This window comes from Protobothrops mucrosquamatus, unplaced genomic scaffold, assembly GCF_001527695.2.
Source record: "Protobothrops mucrosquamatus isolate PMUCROS unplaced genomic scaffold, P.Mucros_1.0 scaffold3474, whole genome shotgun sequence".
NCBI classification, from domain to species: domain Eukaryota; kingdom Metazoa; phylum Chordata; class Lepidosauria; order Squamata; family Viperidae; genus Protobothrops; species Protobothrops mucrosquamatus.
Window position 1 is genome coordinate 56923 of NW_015389448.1, and position 21137 is coordinate 78059.

The 21137-nt window shown below is 34.3% G+C and overlaps 1 protein-coding gene across 1 annotated transcript; it reads left to right on the forward strand.

The window, feature by feature from the left end:
- The first annotated feature begins 12691 nt into the window (after positions 1-12691).
- On the forward strand, positions 12692-19752 carry IL10 (interleukin 10). The gene is made up of 5 exons (XM_015827063.2): positions 12692-12838; positions 13697-13759; positions 14801-14950; positions 17978-18043; positions 19660-19752. The coding sequence occupies exons 1-5, from the start codon at positions 12692-12694 to the stop codon at positions 19750-19752; spliced, it is 519 nt and encodes a 172-aa protein (XP_015682549.2).
- Positions 19753-21137: the final 1385 nt, after the last annotated feature.

Consider the following 21137-nt stretch of genomic DNA (forward strand, 5'->3'; position numbering starts at 1 on the left):
CCTGATGTAACTGTTATTTAAAAGAAGAAAGTCTAGTTCATTGATTTTGCTATTCTGGGCGATGCTAGGCTTGAGGAAAAACAATTGAAAAAAATACAAAATATTGGGACTTGCAGATTGAAATTGAATGCTTATGGAAAAAATATGTTGTTATACCAATTATGATTGGAGCCCTCTGAATGATACCTAAAGGGCTTCCTTGATATCTGGAAATATTGAATTTATTGGACCTGAACACCCTAATTTTACAAAAATAAACTGCCTATATTTTTAGATACTACCTTAATCATTCTTAGGTCCTTAGTTAGGACTTTAATTATTAAGTTTCCAACAACCTTAAACTGTGAATCTAATTGTAGATTACCCACACATAATAATAACCACCTACTGAAACTGATCTATTCTGTACCACTTAGTCAATAGCATTTAACTTGATCACTGTCATCCAAATAGGCAGGCTTTTTTTCCTTCCATTCAATCATGGGCAATTTTCTGAAACTGCCTGGACAATTCCCTGCAGTTTTCTTGGCAAGATTTTTTAAAAGTAATTTGCCATTGCCTCCTTCCTAGAAATGAGAGAACATGACTAGCCCAAGATCACCGAGATGGCTTTGTGTCTAAAGTGGGACTAGAACTCACATCTTCTAACCTGACGATACATCAAATTGGCTTTCAAGTAGGCACTTACTTAGAAATAAACCTCTTTGAATTCTGTGGAAGATGGGCATCATCAGCATGTTGTAGGATTGCAACATGGACAAACTTCCCATATGAACCATGCAATCTTGTGCATGCCTACTCAGGAGTTGTGGTCAATAGAGTTCCCTACTAATTCAAAAGGAAGTTCTTCAAAAGCTGCTATCTCTGTACTCAGTTTTCTCTGAGGAAATTAAATGTCAAAATATACATTAAAGGCAATGATGAGCAACCGAAAGAGGATACAAATGGTCTCCAGGAGCTGGGCAGACTCCATGTGCTAACTACTCACATCATCCCCAGCAACATTAAGAATTCTCCCCCCAAAAGAATAAATATTAATTTTATATTGGAACAACTAAAGACAAACCATAATATTCTAGCATTATTCCTGCAGGTGCAAGTCTGCCTTTTGGATTGACAAATACCATTGTGCATGATCAAATGCAGTATCTGGTTCATGTCTGCTGTTTGACAGATATGGCTGCAGATCCATTACTTGAGCAAAAAAAAAACCTGACCAGTCAGCTTATCAGCTAGGCCTGGTGCCAGTTTGGTCTGTGTACAACTCATCACCATTGATTGGTGGGCAGTATCCAGCACACCACTAGGAAGAGCAGACCTCACTACCAAACAACTAAAATCAGTTGACGGATGAAAATGAAACAAAGACAATGCCATAAGGAAGATCTTCTGAAAAATGTTAGCTTGACACCTTTATGCCTCAGTTACAGATATAACACTTCCTATACAATTTGTTCTCATTCTTCAAAAGACTTATGACACATAGAAATAAATGCAGGTTTAGAACTTTTTTTTTTTGAAACACATTTTATTGGTTTTTTAAATTCTTAAGACAAAGTGCTCAGGACACACCGTGGTGTTGGGGTAATCAAACATTCAAAAATAAAACCATATATAAATAACTCAACTCAATATATTCAATGTCCCCTCTCTATTTACCTCAAATAGCATAATATGTTTAAAATGTTCCATTTCTAATCTAAATTTCTATAACTGCTAAACCTGTTTTAAAACTTTGTAAGTTTACAATTACCATAATCAAATTTAACTTTTAATCAACAAGTTATCAATTCAGGTATCCCTTCCAGATATATTCTAATCTCTCACATCCCTCATTTTATCACAAGTCTCATTTATTTCTTCTTCCACTACACAATACATATCCTAATTAAAATAAAATATTAATCTACCCTATACATATATAATCCATCAATCGATCAATCTCTTTAAGATAACAAAATAATATTAAGCCTTAAATCATTTCAGTTCATTAAAAAAAAAATTCATCCAGTTGATTATCATGTCTTATCACATCTATGTTATCATACAAAAACATCACCTTACTAATTTAAAACACTCAATTAATTATTGAAACAATCCAAATCTAAAAAGCCACACTTTTTTCCATTCCAATACATAATAATTTTCATCAAAATAAACCTATTATTCCAAAAAATACATTCTTAATCTATTTAAGATATCTGTTCTAATAATCACCCTCCTATTTTTTTTTTTACTTCTAACTCTGAATCTTAATCCTTAAAACAGTCCATAAATCAACATTGCCTTATAATCCATTACACAATTTTAAATTTCTCTTTTCAGTCTTATTTTTGCCTTTTTTCTGTGCCAGGCAGGTTTCCATAACCAAGCTTCCCTTTCAGCCAATAGATCTCTCTTTATTGCTTGCAGTCCCCTTTGAAACAATAGGAATCCCATCCTCTGCATTAGGCATCTATTTCTCTCATCCTTAAAGCTCCATTGCTTTAAAGTTTCAAGTCTCAATCTTTGATTCTTCTGATCCTCAAAGCTATAGATGGAATGTTTATAAGGTAAAATAAATTCCTCTTTTGTCTCAGTTGTTTCCTAGTATGTTTTGATTTATAGAATGGTCAGATGTAGTCTGGAGATCAGTTTGAAGGTTTGAAGTGAGACTTCTGGATCTTAATTCTGTAGTAAACTCTTTCTTTGTAGCACATATTTCTGCAGTAGCCTCATAAATCTTTTCCAATATAAGTTTGCAGTTTAATTGTAAATGAGATTTCTCCATTTTGATAGTAATTAAAGAGAGTCTCTTTTTTTCTTTTTGTGGAGGCTGTATTTAATAAAAGTTAAGCAGTATCCACCCCCACAATTCCCACAACCGCATCAGCTTATCTTTTCTCTTCAAAAGTAATTTGAAGGTCAAGTCTATTCCATCTCCAAAGAATAACCAGAAGTTGCAGTATTAGGTTTTTGCCACTAGATATTCTCAGTGGATTAAAAAAAAATCTTTTCCAGATACCATTTTTTCCCTTTTTTCTATCTTTTAAAATATAATGTGAAAAAAGAAATAATCTTCCAGCATAAAATGATAGTACAGCTCTTAGGAAAGAATTTTTTCTGTACCCCAAAACATATGAAAATAAAGTATAGTCTTTAAAATTTTGTTCTATTCTTTTGTTCAATGCCTTTCTTCCCAAACATGTAGAAGCTGCTTTTTCAAGCCAGGGAAATAATTCCAACAAGGCTCTTACAGGCAAAAAAAAAAAAAAAAAAAAGCAAGATAAAGTGAAGAGAGGAGCAAAAAAAAGTCTCACCTGGGTTCACCACAGTGATTCTTAAAGCTTAGATGTTCTTTGACTTGCGATTTGGAGCGCCTAGGTGATCAGCCATTTTACTGGCCGATCTTCTTCTCCGTCGGCCCTCAGAGTTGGCTCGGACAGCTGGAGGAGCCGCTGCTCCTCTGCAGCTGAGTGAAGCCTCTTCGACAGAAGTTGCACCCTCCAGGGCGACTTTTGACCCGCATAAGGGTCTACCGGCGGAGGGAAGCTAGCCGACGAGGAGACGAGTCGCTTCGTACGACTAGAGGTGCCGCAATCCGGAACCGGAAGTCCAGGTTTACAACTTTTATTGTTCATTTTATGAACTAAATGGAATTTACAGCATTTATTATTCAACTTTATTGTTTCACTTCACTTGCTTACGCCCACAAACTCATATAACTTATTTAATTCAAAGTCTAGTTGACCAATCTTGAGTTTTGGGAGAAAAATCAAGATAAATGCCCACTCTGCATGAAATCTCATTCTATGTAATAATTCTGAAGGGCTACAATTCACATTCTGTCCTTTGGCAGAATTAGTACAGCATCCTATTCTTGATCTATCAGTGGCCTTTAATACCATTGACCATGTATTCTTCTAACTCACTTGTGGAATTAGTTTTGGGACTACAGTAATTAAGTTCAACTGGAATTGATGGTAGAGAAGATATCAAACCAAACACCCTGATATGTGGGGTGCCACAGGACTTGTACTTCTCTCTTTAAGCTTCTACATAGCTTCTGTACGAAGCTATTAGGTGAAGGCATCCATTATTTGGGGATCTGTGGGTATTTGGATCCAGAGATAACCCAAGTGTATCTCTGGTTGAAATGGCCCTATGCCTCTCAGGACTGGTATTCAACTTGGGGTTTTTTATAGACCCACACCTCCATGAAGGTCTTCAGACATACATCTTGTATGCCAATTGTGCTTTTTTTTGGAAGCCATCTATATTGGAGATTTGGTCATCTGATTTGTAGACTATTTAGAGGTTAAGGCAGCAAGCTAGAAACTGGGAGACAGTGGGTTCAAGTCTCATCTTAGCCATGAAAGCCAGCTGGGTGACTTTGGGCCAGTCATTCTGTCTCAGCCCAACCAATCTCTCACAGTTGTGAAGAAAATAGGATATGTTGGATATGTTTGCCATCTTAAATTATTTGTAAAAATATAAATAAATAAACTAATAAAAAACAAACAAACAAACAAAACAAAATCTACATAGAGTTCATGTTGAAGACCACACTGAAGCTTGTCAAGAGTGCAGGCTATTATTCCTCCTTATGAGCTGCATTAGAATTGGATGCAATTCAAGTCCTTCCTAGCATAAGACATAGCTTCTATCCATCCTGTTCAACCTGAGAAAGATGGCATGCTTTGGGTCCCATCAATAAAGCAGTGTCATCTGATAGGATCCAAGAAACACACCTTCTTTTCACTGCCCTGCCCTCTAGAACAGCATTCCCCTGAGATTAATATGCCCTCCACTCTGAACTTATCTTTAAAAAGCTTTTAGAAGCTGGCTGTTCTCCCAAGCCTGGACTAATAAATGGTGGGATCCTTACCAGTGCTGTTGAGGCAATATAATCCAAGATACAACTTTCCTAGTAAGCAGTAATTGATCCCTCATAACCACAAGTTTTTCATTAATGTGACATCATGTTGATTGTACAAAAATAGTATAAAGGGTTTTTTTAGATTATCAAATATTTCCTGTGAATGGGAAAAAAAGTAATAGGAAATAATGACATGATTTGTCAATGTTGTTGTTATTTCTGAAAAGGACTTATTTTAAAGAAATTATGTTATGATCTAATATGTCTTTACAATATTTTTTTTATTTCATGGACCTAAAGAGCTAAGAGCTGAAACTGAGGTGACTGTGTCATTCTATGTCTGGGAAAAAAATATTACAGCAATATTTTAGAGCACAGAGGGGAAGAAACACTACACCTTATAATTTTCCTTGACAAATTATTGTGTTCACAGAACTTATTCTCCCAACATGAGGTGCTACTGTTGTACTGTAATTTCTTCCCATTTAGCCAAAAACAATTTTAAGCCACATTAGATGTAATATTTTCTAGTGGCCTATTAGTCCACCTGGAGATACATTTCTCTCTTTGGGGGAAAATATCCTATATAAAAATAAGTTTTAAAAAAATCACTCTACAAGGAAACAAGTAAGCATCTGAACCATCTGTTTTACTGCTATTCTCAAACTGAAACTAATAACTCTGCACCAAGTCTATCAAAGTCTTTATTAGAGATCTTCTGACTTTTGATGTAGTACAATTCATAGATCATCTAAGAGGTGCAGGAAATATATGAATTAAAGAAAGATACTTAGGTAGTATAAGATGTATATCCAAAAAAGAATTTCTATGGAAAGAACTTGCATATTGAAATGGGACAACTCACCACAGCCAACTCCCCATGGGACAATTTAACAATTCAATTATTTAAAATAAATTTTAAAAAATTATTTTTTGTCATTAACATTTCATTTTGTCCCTCCTTTTGCATACTTTCTTTAATGATTCTATTCCACCATTTCTTTAATATTAGTGTAACTCTTGTCCCGCAGTGAGTTGTCCCACAGCAAATGAGTTAGCCTTGGCAAGTTGTCCCGCAATAAGTTGGCCGTGGCAAGTTGGCCATGGTGAGTTGGCTGTAGTGAGTTGGGTGCAGTGAATTTTCATAGATCCCCTTGCATATATCTCTAAGAAAACCAAGCTAGAAAATAGTATGGAAAAAGGTTAAAGATTACCTTTCTAATGTCCCACCTGTTATCGGTTTTATTCTTGGCATTATTGTTAATTTTTAAAAAGGACGACATCCTCATCTTTAATCACATATATTTTGCCTATTTGTTCCTTAAATACATTTCATATGGATGGAAATAACTTCTTTTTCCCTGTCAATAGAAATAAGCTGAAAAGTCTGAGAAATAAAAATCTATTTATGGCATAAAGGAGTAGGTGTTCAAGCTCATATCAATATTCAGCATCAGATTTTAGAAAAAGGAAACTTGAAAGTCACACGTGAGCCTACAGAAATATCTTTTTTGCTTTCTTTTTCATAGATACTAAAAGCTCAACAATGTGTTTTTTTTCTTTAATCTAACCACAAAGCAGAAGAACAACAAACACATAGAACCTATGCATTTGATGGAGAGTATTGAAAGAAGTTACTCTGGTAATATTTTTGATGGTTCTTGTCTTTCGGTCCTGATGACTATTCAGTTTAGGTTCTTTATGTTTCTTTAAGTTTCTCTAATGATACAGCCAGCTTCAGATCCATCTTTCAAAAAATAAAAAACAAGACACAAGAAAATATAATATTAATAATAATTCATTGACAAAATTGCCATCAGTTAATTGAAAAAGGCAGCTTTACTCAGAACAGTTTACATCCTGCCACGATACCTGTAACATTGTCAAACATCAACATCTGCCTATCTCAGGTTGTTGGAGAGGGCTCAATAGGTAGATAAAAATGCCAAATCCAGTCTGAACATCTGGCTGACTGTGCGATGAACTATGTGATAATTCAATAGAATTTATTTTGTATTTGTACTGCTGAACGGTGCTCTGTCTTCTAAGTAATTGGATCAAGCCAATGATATCAGAGATCATAAATCTCAATTTTGATGGGACATAAAATTAATTGGGGGGGGGAACATGAAATAAATAATATATGAAAATCAAAGAAAAAGGTTTTCTGTCCATCCTTCTCTTTGCAGCCTCCTATGCTGCAATTATCTTTTCCAAAAAGTTGATGCTCCCTCTTAAATGTGTGAAGTGAGGGGATGTGTGCAGGGGGAAATTGTAAAAGAAACAAAAGAAGATAACCACAAATTGTGTTTAGATGCTAGGATAATCACCTTAAGCCCCCAGCAAGGAACATAAGATCATACCACCAAAATTTCAAGTGCAAAATGTCTGAATTCCATCAACCTGATATTATTGTTGGTTTGTGGTGATAATGTGAATTGGTTCCTCTAAATAATAATAATAATAATAATAATAATAATAATAATAATAATAATAATAATAATAATAATAATAATAATAATAATAATAATAATAAAGAAGTTGGAAGGGACCTTGGAGGTCATCAAGTCCAACCCCCTGCTCAGGCAGGTAACCCTATACCGTTTCAGACAAATGCCTATCCAGTTTCTTCTTAAAAACTTCCAGTGTTGGAGCATTCACCGCTTCTGGAGGCAGTTGTTCCACTGGTTAATTGTTCTAACTGTCAGGAAGTTTCTCCTTAGTTCTAGGTTGCTTCTCTCTTTGGTTAGTTTCCACCCGTTGCTTCTTGTCCTGCCTTCAGGCACTTTGGAGAATAGCTTGACTCCCTCTTCTTTGTGGCAGCCCCTGAGATATTGGAACACTGCTATCATGTCTCCCCTCGTCCTTCTCTTCGTTAAACTAGACATACCCAATTCCAGCAACTGTTCCTTATATGTTTTAGGCTCCAGTCCCCTAATCATTTTTGTTGCCCTTCTCTGTACTCTTTCTAGAGTCTCAACATCTTTTTTACATCATGGTGACCAAAACTGGATGCAGTATTCCAAGTGTGGCCTTACCAAGGCATTGTAAAGTGATATTAACACTTCACGTGATCTTGATTCTATCCCTCTGTTAATGCAGCCTAGCACTGTGTTGGCTTTTTTGGCAGCTGCAGCACACTGCTTGCTCATATTTAAACGATTGTACACAAGGACTCCACGATTCCTCTCACAGTTGCTACTATTGAGCAAGGTACCCCCTATACTATACCTGTACATTTGGTTTTTCTTGCCTAAATGTAGAAGCAGGTCTACTGCTTCTAAATGTAGAAGCAGGTCTACTGCTTCTATTCCCACCCTTCAAATTTATCAAAACGGTCAAAATATAGGTTGTAAGGGGGAGCATGACTCTTGAAATGTCACAATATCACAAGAGACCATATTCAGAAGTTTGCAAAGACTGACAAACAGACCTGACCCATGAAATGTTGTCAACTTTCTTAATTATTTTAAACTTCATAGAAGGACCAATTGCAAACTCCTCTTCTCCCTGATAGGCTCTTCATATCACTCCATTGTTATTCATTCCTCATTCTCCAGAAACATTTTTATCAATGGGAAGAGGCAGCTATGCATATGTATAAGATAACTAGAATGATGAAAACTACAGGTTAGAAAAGGCAGTTGTCAATCCAGAAATTCAATCAATTAAAAATAACAATAAGGAAGGGACTGCAATGTTATTCAGATGCATTCCTTCTATAATTATATGGATATATATGCAGTTGATCAAATCACATCATGCCTTTCTTCTAGGCCTGTGCTTCCGTGAAGGCTTGAGCAAAATAATCCTACAATGTTGCTTTGTAAAACTTTATTGATTTCCTTGTCATTTGCACTAAGCTTTCTCACAGCCAACCCGACTCTTTGGCAATGGCAGAGAAAGCTGCAGGATGATACAGAGCACTTCAGCTAGGTGAATCAAACCCAACAGGCTTGCATTTTACTTACTCAAGGCATTTTTAAGCTATCATAAAAACAAGTTTGGTTGTTGGGTTTTTTGTGCTCTGCCAAAAATGCAGTTACTGTATTTTATTTGTTCACATGTTTATTATTACATTTATACATACAGTAGTGCTTTGCCAAAATTAACTTCTTAGCGGAACTGACTACGTTTCTTTTAATAAGGCATTTTCCTTAATGAGAAGATGAATAAGCATGTATGTGTGTGAGTGCCCTTTTAATATTTAGTCATCTTTCCAGCAGATTGCAACTTCTTTATGTCATGTCATTTAAATCTGAAGGGAAACCCTCCCATGGGGCTTTTTCAGCATTTATAGTGAGGTGGAGGAACAGCAACAATATTTTTCAACACTTCATAACACTAAAGGAAGTTCAAACATTCCTTTAAAAGAAGTTCTAAGGAAGTCTGAAGCATCTGAGAATGAGGTAGTAAAACAGTATAGGAAAACAGATTAGAACATTGTATTAAAATCTGTCTTTTAAGAGGCTACAAAGCAAAAGAGGAAACAGAAGATCAGCATCAGTGTACTTTATTTGCCCAGAAGTTATATTACCATCACCTACCAAACTTTTTGAAATGAAGGGTATTCACAATGGAGGGACTAAGGTGGTAAAAATCGGTACTGTATATGATGTACTTGTTCAGATGATGCAAGTACATAATTGCAGTGTTTGGGGAGATGATAACATTTGTCTGAAATGGTATAGGATTTCCTGCCTGAGCAGGGGATTGGACTAGAAATCCTCCAAGGTCCCTTCCAACTATTGTTGTTGTTGTTGTTATCCTTCACATGTATTCATTCTGATGCTATCACAGATTGTTGGGGCCCTAAGTTTTACTTTACCTCTATCTCTATATACACACAATATATACCATAGGGGCCAGGGACAGGCTGCCAGATGCAGAGCAACTCAGCACATTACGGACGAGCACAATCAATGGGCCGATGACGCGCTCAAGAAGCCAGGCGCAGAGGCAGGTCATTATATAGGCTAGCTCCTAGATCTTCTTTTACTCCAACTCTAACGACGTCGGCAGTCTGGCCGACGAAAGCTTAGTGATTTTTTAACCACAGGCTTTTTTACATTAAACAGTCTGGTTTATTCTATCCTGGTGTTCGTTTTCTTTCTTTTAACTTAGGCTAATATGATGCGCAGGATTCACATTTTTAGCATTTTAAAGGATTGTGTGTGTGTGTGTGTGTGTGTACAGCTAGACATCGACCTGATCACTGAAGTACTTAATTGTTGAAGTACTTGCCCAAAAATGCTAGAAATCCCTTGCTGCCCAATATGCTACATACCATGGGAGGGTCTAGTGCTAATGCTACACACACACACACACAAATACACACATTTTTATGTAAGTGATAAACCTACAGAAGCATAACAATCATTTTTTCTTAGTTTCTCAATATTGTTCTTAGTTTCTCATTAACATTAGGGCTTGCTATCAAATATTAGAAACCAAAAAAATGGCCCTTGAATGACTTCCAATTTAGTAGATTTTGGGCATTTTTTGAAATGAATAATTTAGGAATTGGATCTGCTGTCAAGCTGCTTTTTCACTAGCTAAGATTCCTCCATCAAGGAATGGATGTAGTGGATAAAAAAGACAAAATGGCAGCTGCAACTATTTGATCAACAACCCACACACACACATACACCTCCCCCCGCATATGTGTAATATGTTACATACACATAAAAAGTTAAAAAGACTTCAGTCAAGCAGTCTTTGATGTTGTCTTAATCTATTTAACCTCCCTACAGAACCTCCTGGCTTTACATAAGCAGAAAAGTGAGCATAAGATTTAAGTGGTGTTAACACTATTGTCATCTCCAGAACGCTTTCCCACATGTTATTATCCTTTCTTTTTAGATGTCTTTAGACATCTGATGACTTCAGATAATACATACAAACTGTTCATGTGACATGACAGAGACAGTTATCTAAATGAAGATTCCTATTCCCAAAATTTACTCAAAAATGTGTTGGCTATCTAGCTCACATAGTTCAACTAAATTTAGTTATAGAACCATAGTATCTATATAGTCCAGGATCACAAAATCATAACATTGCAAAGAGAAACATCTGACTAGAAAAGATAAAGTTTGAATTATCTATTATTATTGCATGATTATATTAAATTAAAGTACCAATCTGAATTACAAGCTTCTTTCAAAGAATTGGCTTTTGATGTTCTTTATTTACAGGATTCTAGTAAAGGGTTTAGACAGGATTGCTTATTTCTTTGTCATCCTACAGCCCTTCGAAAACAAAAAGATAGATTTTTTTCAATTGAAAAAAACAAAGAGAAAAAAATAACTTCAATATGAAATAGAAGGCATTATGTTTCACCTCCAAAGGAAATAATGAACCAATGTAATAAAACATTGTTCTCGATTATACATAAAAGAAACATGGTCTGGAGAAGGTGAAAGAGTATTTACATATAACACTGATCATGAAATGTACAGCTCAACAAAAAGGAAGCCATCAATAAGCCAATCACAGAGAAGAAAAGAAACAAGATAAAAAATGAATTTGAAGGACCCTATTGTTTTTCTGAAACATAAGACTTTTAAAGAAATCTTGATGAAATCATTAACAAGAGGTTTATATTGCTTTTATTTGCAAAGAGGGAAGCATCCAACTTATTATACAAGCCTATCACTGTATTGAATGTAGATTATAAGCATTTTGTGGCTATGATTATAAAGTGGTTGAATGATCTCTTAACTGATCTAATTCAGCCAGGCTGCATTTGTTCTGAAGAGATATCAGAAAGATAGCATCAAATATATTTTGAATGCAATGGATAATATGAACAAAAGAAAAAAAAACAATAATATGGGTCTCTACATGGAGACACAACATTTATAATAATCAAAAAGCCAAGAAAAGGGTAAATTTGTTTTTATCACAAAAATTCATTACTGTGAAAAGGACATTTATTGGTAGTAGAGCATTGGGAAGGAAGATATAGCAAGAGAATAAAGTTTCAGAAATCAAATTGGCAAATCAAAAGCTAAATTATTTACAATAGAAACTATTCAGTAGGTCTTAACAAGATGATAAAGCCACGCTTGCCAAGTATGAGTATAATATTTTAGCTTTTTAGGGAAAGTGGTTGAGAAGCACTGCAACTTCAGAGGATCCTGGATGAAACAAATCTAAAGATCTCTAAGAAAGACTATTACAGACTTGATGCAGAGTTACTGGTCTCAGTTTGAGGGAAACAGTAGTACAGATGGATAGAATACTCAGTTGTTTCCAAGCCCAAAAAAGGTACCCATATGCAGTCAATTGCTTTATTATTAACTTATTTTATTCAAATAAAACTTTGTTTATATTTAAATATATTTGGGGATTTTATGTTCTTTGGGAAAATATTGGCTTTTTCCCAAAAATGATTTGCTTACCATTACTGGAAGGTTAGTAGGGGGAAAATAATTCAGTTAGGTTTGTAGAGATTTAAGTTAGCAGAGATTTTTCTCATTACAATGACATTTACCTAAAGGAATAATAACACAACGGAAAGCGTATTTCCACCAAAGCCAAGATAGCATAAGCATTACCACGCATTTACAAGAAGCAAAATATGTTTTTTAAAAAAGAAGGGGGGGAGGTGGGAAAGTTCTACTCCAATAAGCACTTTTAAAGGGAGTGGGGAAGCCTCAAAAACTTCTGATGGGAAGAAGCTGACATTTGGGGTTTAAGCACCACTATCCTGATGAAATCAGGAAGGAAACTACTGCTGCTTTGAGGTATAAATCAGGGGCCGATCAAGGTGATGGCAATCTAATTTTCAAAATCAAGCGAGTCTAGAAAGGAAGGGTCAGAAGAGAGATGAACTCGTTGATAGCATATATGCTGCTTTCTCTGGTGCTCAAGAATGCACATTCCCAGCTCATCAACTGTGGACACTTTTCAGACAACCTCCCTCTTAGACTCCGAGAGTTAAGAATCACATTTAACAAGATCAAGGATTATTTTGTGAGTATATTCATCTTTTGTTCTAGCTCTTTTCATCTAGAAATTTAGGAAGGGGGAAATGTAAAAGGGCTGGGTTTCTTTGTATAATGATACAAAGCAACAGATGGTTGTGTTCTTTGTTGCTAACTACAAGTAATAAGTAGTTTGGCACATAATTCACCAAGAAATTTTATGCAGGCTCCAAGGAAAAAAATGACAAATGGAGAACTTTCTAATATGTTTAATTCTTTTCATAATAAACAAATATGCATAGTACAATTGCGTCTCAGATAAAATTGCTACAATGATTAACAATATATATTTGATGATTGGAATTGCTTATTGAAAGGATTGGAATAACATTCATTGTTTAATGTTACATTCATGCCAAAGTATGAAAAACATTTACCTTTGAAAATTAACTTTCAGTATAGCTAGAAATATAGTACTATTTCTCTATTCTTCAGATGTGCATGAAAGAAAATAAATAATAATATTTAATATTGTATTGGTAATATTAAATAAAGGTAAGAGCTTTTGAAGGCAACTGAAATATATTCAATATATAAGAACAAATTCTGAGCATCTTCTGTTAAATATCTTGCAATTTTAGCTACTATGCACAAAATGATGCAGTTTTAAGGATAGCTTAGATGAAAACAAAGAGATGAAAGATTGAAAATAGTGCCTAGTCTATGCACTGTGCTTTTTAACCAAATTTATTGACTAAGCCACATTATACAATTTGATGATTTATGGTTTATAAATCACAAAATGGATAAAGAAAAGACTTGGCTGTTAGTAGCACATTTTTTTCTAAATTAAATTTAAGTTCAGATTTTCTTCATTAATGTTTTCTTTTATTGCTTATTTTTATAGCAAGATAGAGATTCTGAGCTGGACACCATGCTACTAAAACAGGATCTGCTAGAAGATTTCAAGGTGAGATTTTAATTGCCTTCACCAGATTACTTGGAAAGAAGTGTGGGGGATCTGGAAAAAAGTCTGCGATCATGGAACTATATTCTTGGCGAACTTAATTCTTTTTAGTGTACCTATCAAATGTCATAATGGAGGATTTTATATGAATCTGTAATAAAGTGAATTGAAAATACTAAATGACATGCACAATGTATTTATTTATTTATTTCCTTATTTCCTTTTTCACTTATTTATAGTACAGGGGAAAATCATACATTTATAAACTATTGTAGAAAAGTCAGAATTCACTCTACAGATGTCTGATAAACAAGATTGAATAACATATCCAGAGAAACTCTTTGATACATTGATACTCAATATGTTTTATTTATTTCATGAATGGTAAAATTTGAAGGGAAGAATGGCCAAGCTTAACTTGTACATTCTTGCTCCTTAAAATCAGAAAAAGGATTGCTGCTGCTTAAGACAATTTGTTCTTAGAAGGTTTACACAATGTAGATCAAAGAAAGATTTATAAAAATCTTTATAAAAGTTTATAATTAAACTTTTAAAATAATAATTTTATACTTATTGAGATATGAGAGAGAGGGAGGGGGAGGGAGGGAGGGAAGGAGGGAGGGAGAGAGAGAGAGAGAGAGAGAGAGAGAGAGAGAGAGAGAGAGAGAGAGAGAGAGAGAGAGAGAGAGAGAGAGAGAGATGATTTTGTGCCAGTTTGATGATGGAAACTCAGTACAAAAAACTAATAAATTACCTGGAGGTTTTCTCAGTCTGCAGGGAGGAGGAGCTGTAACAAATTTTGCTCCCCTTTTACAAGTCACATGAAAACTTTTTTTCTGGTATCAGTTTCCAGTTCTGATTTATCAAGTGGCAAAAAACCCTGTTTAAATATAACTTTAACATTTTCACTTCATCCTTTCCATCCATGGATTAGGGTCAAAGAATAGAGCAATACGTTATATTGCCAGACTAGAATAGAGTCAACAGGATATATGCAATTTCATCTTCATCTCTTACTATTATTGTTCTCTCCAATTCTTTTAGGGTTACTTGGGCTGCCAGTCAGTGGGAGAAATGATCCATTTTTATTTGGAAGATGTCTTACCCAAAGTAACTATAGACAACCCAGTAAAGCAGGATGTAGACTTCCTTGGAAATATGTTGCTAGATCTCAGAAAAGTAATCAAACGCTGTGTAAGTATTTGTGGTTTCTTTCCTTGGCCACTCATTGTCTGGCTTGCTATGTCTGCTTGCAGGGGGAAATCCTTGCAGAGCTAGAAACAAACAATAAGATAGGTAAAACATGAGGCAGGGATTTGGGTATTAACACCAGTTTTGTGGTAAGCTATGTTTCATTGTTTGGTTGCAGCTTTTTATACCATACTAGAGCAAACATTTGATCTAGTTTCTAAATCAAAGATAACTGAAGAAATCTGGTGACACTGGGACTATGATAAATGCCTGGTCACTTTGAAAGACTACTTCTTCATGCAGAAATAGTGCATTTTATATCATTTCTTAAAAATCTGCACTGGATCAGTCCACATTTTGTGCCAAGAAAATCTAAACTAGAGAAATGCCAAAATTAGATACCTAAGTCACATTCTGTGGATAGAGTGCTTCTACTATTTAAGCAAAAAATTCTAGAAAGCTTTGATATTTTAGTGGCATTAATCATACAGCTCACATTAAAAACATTAAATTTTCTCAGCGCTCCCTTCTCTGCCTAGCAATCTTTTCTGTACAGTGTTCTAGGCTACCCAAACCATGCTTGGCTATAGATATTAAGGGGAAGAAGGGATAAGGTTACTTTTAGAGTATTTTGTTGAAAGCAGTAGAGACATAAAGCAGAGAAAGTAAATATTATGCTATTATGTGTGAAATAATAGCTATTTCATCATCAGAGAATCTGTGGATTATATAATCTATATTAGGAACTCATATTTCCCTTAAGTAACTATATGTAAAATGCTTACCTAAAAGCAGCTCCTTCTACAGATTGTAAATGCAGAACTACATCTGGTGGAAATATTAGAATTGTTTTATTGCACTCTCCTCCCTACTGTGTCATCAAGTCACAGAATGACTCAGAATGTAAATGCAATTCTGTAAAGGAAGCCTTTGGTTAGCAGAATAGATGGGAAATACTTCTTTCTAGTCTTCAATTGAGGATAAGGCATATTCATCAGCTTACACATGACAATAAGTCATTTCTAAGAACACAATGTTACAAATAGCTCTGTAGAGTCTCAGTGCTTTCTGAGCTTGGTTATTTGCTTTTAGATGTTTCATTACCTGACTAGGTAACAACCAAGCTCAGAAAGTATCAAGGACTCCACAGTTCAACCCTGAACCACAGTACATATATTCTCTTCTATTGGAACAATAGCCCTGCTGGATCACATGAAGATCAGTATTTTTTTTATCACAATGGACAATTGGTTGTCTTTAGGGTGCTCAAAGGAGAAAAAATCATCTTCACTATTGTTCACCTGCAACTGATATTTAAAGGTTGGAGATAACAATAGCTCTTAGTAAGCCTTTGCCTGGGATGAAGGAAACAAAAAGGCCAAACAAAGCATTTACTCTATGAAACTAACTTAAGAGAACTGGAGTTAAAAGAGAGAAATAATCAGATAAATCTTCATGCAAAATTAGGACATGCTTTGAAGATTGGGTTGCACTGGTAGACACACAACTTTGTTATTTTGTTGTGTTGCATTATGATGCCATTAAGGTTTTCACGCACTTCTATTAAGTTTTTAATGATGTTTCTAATTGTTGCTCTCCAGTTAAGCATTCCAAGTCAGCAGCATGCAGATACAGTAAATAAAAAATAATCTATAAGATCTCTTCACATTTATTTATTGGGTAATTCTGCCTTCAATGGAGGGTATGTTATTTTGAACATACATACTCCAGGAGTATCTTGAATAAAACAAATACAAAGGAGCTAAAATTGTTGGTACATCCAATGTTCAATTCATATAAAATCATATTTACCTAAGTCTTTTCCTGTTGTTTGAATTTACTACATATAATGTAGTAAATAATGAAGCCCCCGTTCACACATACTTGAAGCAATTTGTATTCTACATAAATTTTATAATACTATGACACATTATTATGACACATCATAATGTGTCATCTTTTTCTATGTGATAAATGCACATACTGCTTTAACAGCTCTTTAGTAACCAGATCTTTTTTCAGATACTGTATAGTGATCCAGTCAGTGCTGCCCAATCTATTCTGCAGCATTTATTCTATGAAAGGCAAAAAAGAGCCATTGAAATAGAAAAAATATAAGAAGTGGCCCAAAGCTTGTAAAAAGAATATAAATAATTTTCTTAACTTAAATAGTGTATTTAGTGAGAGAGTTCCAAAAAAGACCCATACTCAATGCAATCAAGAAATATATGTTCCTTGATAGGAGAAATAGAGTCTTCTTTTGTTAAACTATCTCTGATTTTAGGGTCTTGAACTGGTTGGTTTGGGGTTTGGGCTACCTATTTGTGAAATAAAAATATTTCAAGGACAAATATGTGTAACTTGTAATTAGTCCTTAATCTGATTTAATTCTTATTTCCACTTCCCAGCAATGCCCAGGGAGAACTAGCTCAAATATGCACCAAGATGGAGTAGGCTGGTTTAGACAGTGGAATTAGGCAGAAATTTGTGTTAATGTGTTAAACTAAAACTTTATTATACTTAAAAGTGAATATATTTAAATATATTGAATATATTTAAATATATTCTTTATATTTAAAGGAGAAAAAGAAAAAGAAAAAAGCATGGGATTGTAAAAGTGGGTAAAATAGTGAAATATTGTTTATTACTATATTTTAGTATAGTATACTATGCTATATTATAATACTATAATATATTATTTCTATAACCTCTGGGTATTAGATGATATAAAGTGGAATTATTAATAACATGAAAAATGAATGCATATATTTCCATGTTAAATAGTTGTGCAAACTGATTACATATAAATTCTGGATTTTTACATATAACCTCAGCTTCAAAGGAGGCATCTCTCCTTGTTCATGGAGCCTAGATGAGCACCACAATGTGTATATGCAATATCCATTAATTATATATTTGTGTTCAAAGAAGCTGCTTTCACCTGTACATCTTCCTTGCTCAACTGAGGCATGTAGCTGTGTCCTTTAGAGGTTTTGAAAGTGCTAATATTCATATGTTTCCTTCTCACAGCACAGGTTTTTCATCTGCGAAAGGAAGAATGAAACAGTAAAGACTATCAAAGATACGTATAAAAAGGTAAATTTCTGAATTATATTACTTAACTTGCCTTATGAATCTCTGCAGTTCTAAGAAAACCTGTCTCTATCTTTGAGAATCTTTGTTTGATGATGTGGAAAAGCCAAAGAAGAAGCTTGTTTGAACCCAAGTTTTGCATGGGAAGCCACCCTTAATATGAATCCTTTAGATCATTTTGGTGATAAATCAAAGAGAGGAATAAATAAGATTCTCTCTCTCTCTCTCTCTCTCTCACACACACACACACACACACACACACACAAACACACACACACACACACACACACACATATCATACACATTGTGCTAGTGGTTTCAGAATTAAAATCTGAATCGAATAGCCCAAAGAGAAATTTCAAAGAATGCAGCTAAAAAGTGTTCTATAACCAATTCACAAGTTTGAAATTTAGGATTTCTTTCACCTATTGTATCTCATACCAGTTCTTTACTGTCTGCAAGACAGAGGCACTATACACATGATCCTTCTTACTCCAGCAGTTTGTGCTGAATATCTCAAATGATGTACTCTGAAGCCTTTCTCTTTTAATCACTTTGTTCACTTTGTACATGAGGTATCTCCCACACTTGTGGGTTGCATAATGGTTGTTGCTTGAGGATCTATTTCTCTCTTTAAAACTTTCTCCTTTTTTTTAAAGTTCAAATGAAATGTATGCAATTCTTTCCTTGAAAAATTAAAATAAGCTTTGGTCAATATTACCAGATAATATGAGAAATAGAAATAGCGTCTGGTGTTTGTGTTCCCAGTCTTGTTCCCCTTCTTTACCACCGTCTTCTCATCCTGTTGCTCATTTTACTAGTAACAGTCAACATTGTTTTCAAAAGCAAATATTCCAAGTATAATAATAGCAATGAACATTTTTACAATATTTATTAATTATATTTATAGACCACCATTATCACATCAACTCTAAACTGTTTATAATTACAAAAATGCATAAAATCTAAATTAAAACATTAGTTAACAAATGTCTATGGAGTTTCTCAGTCATCCAGGTCATAGTTGTCCCAAAGGAACATGAGGAAACTGGACTTGTCTTCTTTCTTTGAAAACATTTTGCTTCTCAACCAAGCATTCTTCAAAGAAAAACAAGAAAGTCCAGTTGCCTTGTGAAAAAGCATCTTTGGGACAATAGTTAACAAAGTGACATAAAAATGAGAAACCACAAGTACAACCCTAGCAGATCCCTAGCTTCATAGCAACAACAATTAGATCTCAAAAGATCTATGAACATTCCATCTTCACAGCTTTATGAAATGATTAAAGAATAGAGGCTAAACAAATATCTGTTGGGGTGGACTGTCTCACAAGGGGGGAACCAGAGACAACATTTCTCCTAAGCCCCTATTCCCTTTACTTCCATTATCTGGGCTACATAATCATTCTTACCCAGGACAAAAAATGGGGTACATCAGTGCTACATGTAGCAGGTGTTCTTGAAATTATCGGGAAGCCAATGTTTGTAAGGGTTTAAAGACTAAAACTAATACATATACTGAATTGTATGCAGAAAGCTGGCCAATGCAACTCCTACAACAAATTATATTAATAGTACTATATTAGTAATAATATTGTAATTATTTTTCTTTCTCATCAGCTGCAAGACAAAGGGATCTACAAGGCAATAGGAGAATTTGATATTTTTGTTGACTACATTGAACAATATCTTATCATGAAGTTGAAAAAGTGAATATTTTTCATAGCTGGGAAAGTTACTTTATAAATGAAAAATGGAGATTTGTCTTTTGCAAACAGTGTTCTGGAAAAATCAATGAAAATGCATGATGGTGTACTAAATTTTTAACTTAAAATGTATTTATTAATTCATATACCTCAGTTTTATCAGTGTTTTACATGTTTTAAATGACAATTTATTACATAATTTATTGATTGATATGTTTACATAGAACATTATTTGCCTTTTGTTTTCCTTACAGCTAGAATGTTTAAAACTAAATTGTTCTAAAAAAAATAAGTAGAAATAAGAACTTCTATTATTTTCTTATACTTTAACTCAATGTTTTCATTTAAATCTCAGCTTTGTGATCTGCAGCTTAGAAAAAACTGTACAGCTTTAAACATGAGTTGTTTGTCAGACCACTATTTAAAAACAAACAAACAGATATGCTGACATATCCGTAGGATTGTATCCAACAGTGTCTTTGCCTGCTGGAAGATTTGTGTTAATAGAATGAAGGAAATGATTATTTACTCCCCATATTTGCAATTCCCACTCTCTCAGTTGCACTCCAGAGTTTTGACATACTTTTCAAAAGCATACAAAATATTTCACAGGGAACTACAGAAAGCGGAGCAAGTTTAACAAAATTTGCATTTCTTCCAGTTCTACTAAAAAGCCTTTATAGAATCAATCAGTTTTGCTTCTTTGATTTCTGAGAGTGCATTGTTTCACTGCTATGCACTGAAATCTGCTTTGTAAGCACTTCTGTACCTATCCTTACTAAATGAATTTTAAATTCTACTTATAAAATTATTTTCTCAAGCATAAGATTTGCCTTTAGATTTTGTCAGGCTCTTTCAAGCCTTTTGATTTGCTTATAATGCAAAGTTTAACAGATCATATATTACTTTCATTGTGTAAGAATTGTGAACTGCTTTTTTTTAATTGAAGGAAAAATAACATTCTTATAAGCCATGAATGAAAATAAAATTTATTATGTTAAAATTCAGGACCTCCAGCTAGCTATGCTAAAATTACACATGCAAGTTAGCAGGCTTTAATGAATGGATGGTTATAGAGAAGGTTATTCCTCCAATATCAGAACATCAGCTCATCATATATTAAGTGTTTCTTGAGGACCGTGATTACAGGTAGTTCTCGACTTACGACCACAAGTGAGCCCAGAATTTCTGTTGCTAAGTGAAAAATTAAATGAATCTGGCTTCCCCATTGACTTTGCTTGTCAGAAAGTCATTTTTTTCAGTGCCATTGTAACTTCGAACAGTCACTAAATGAACTGTTGTAAGTCGAGGACTGCCTTTACTGTAATTTGGTAATCAAGAGCTTTCTATCTTTTTTGAGCTTTCTATCTTTTTTGAGAAAAAAAATCAAAT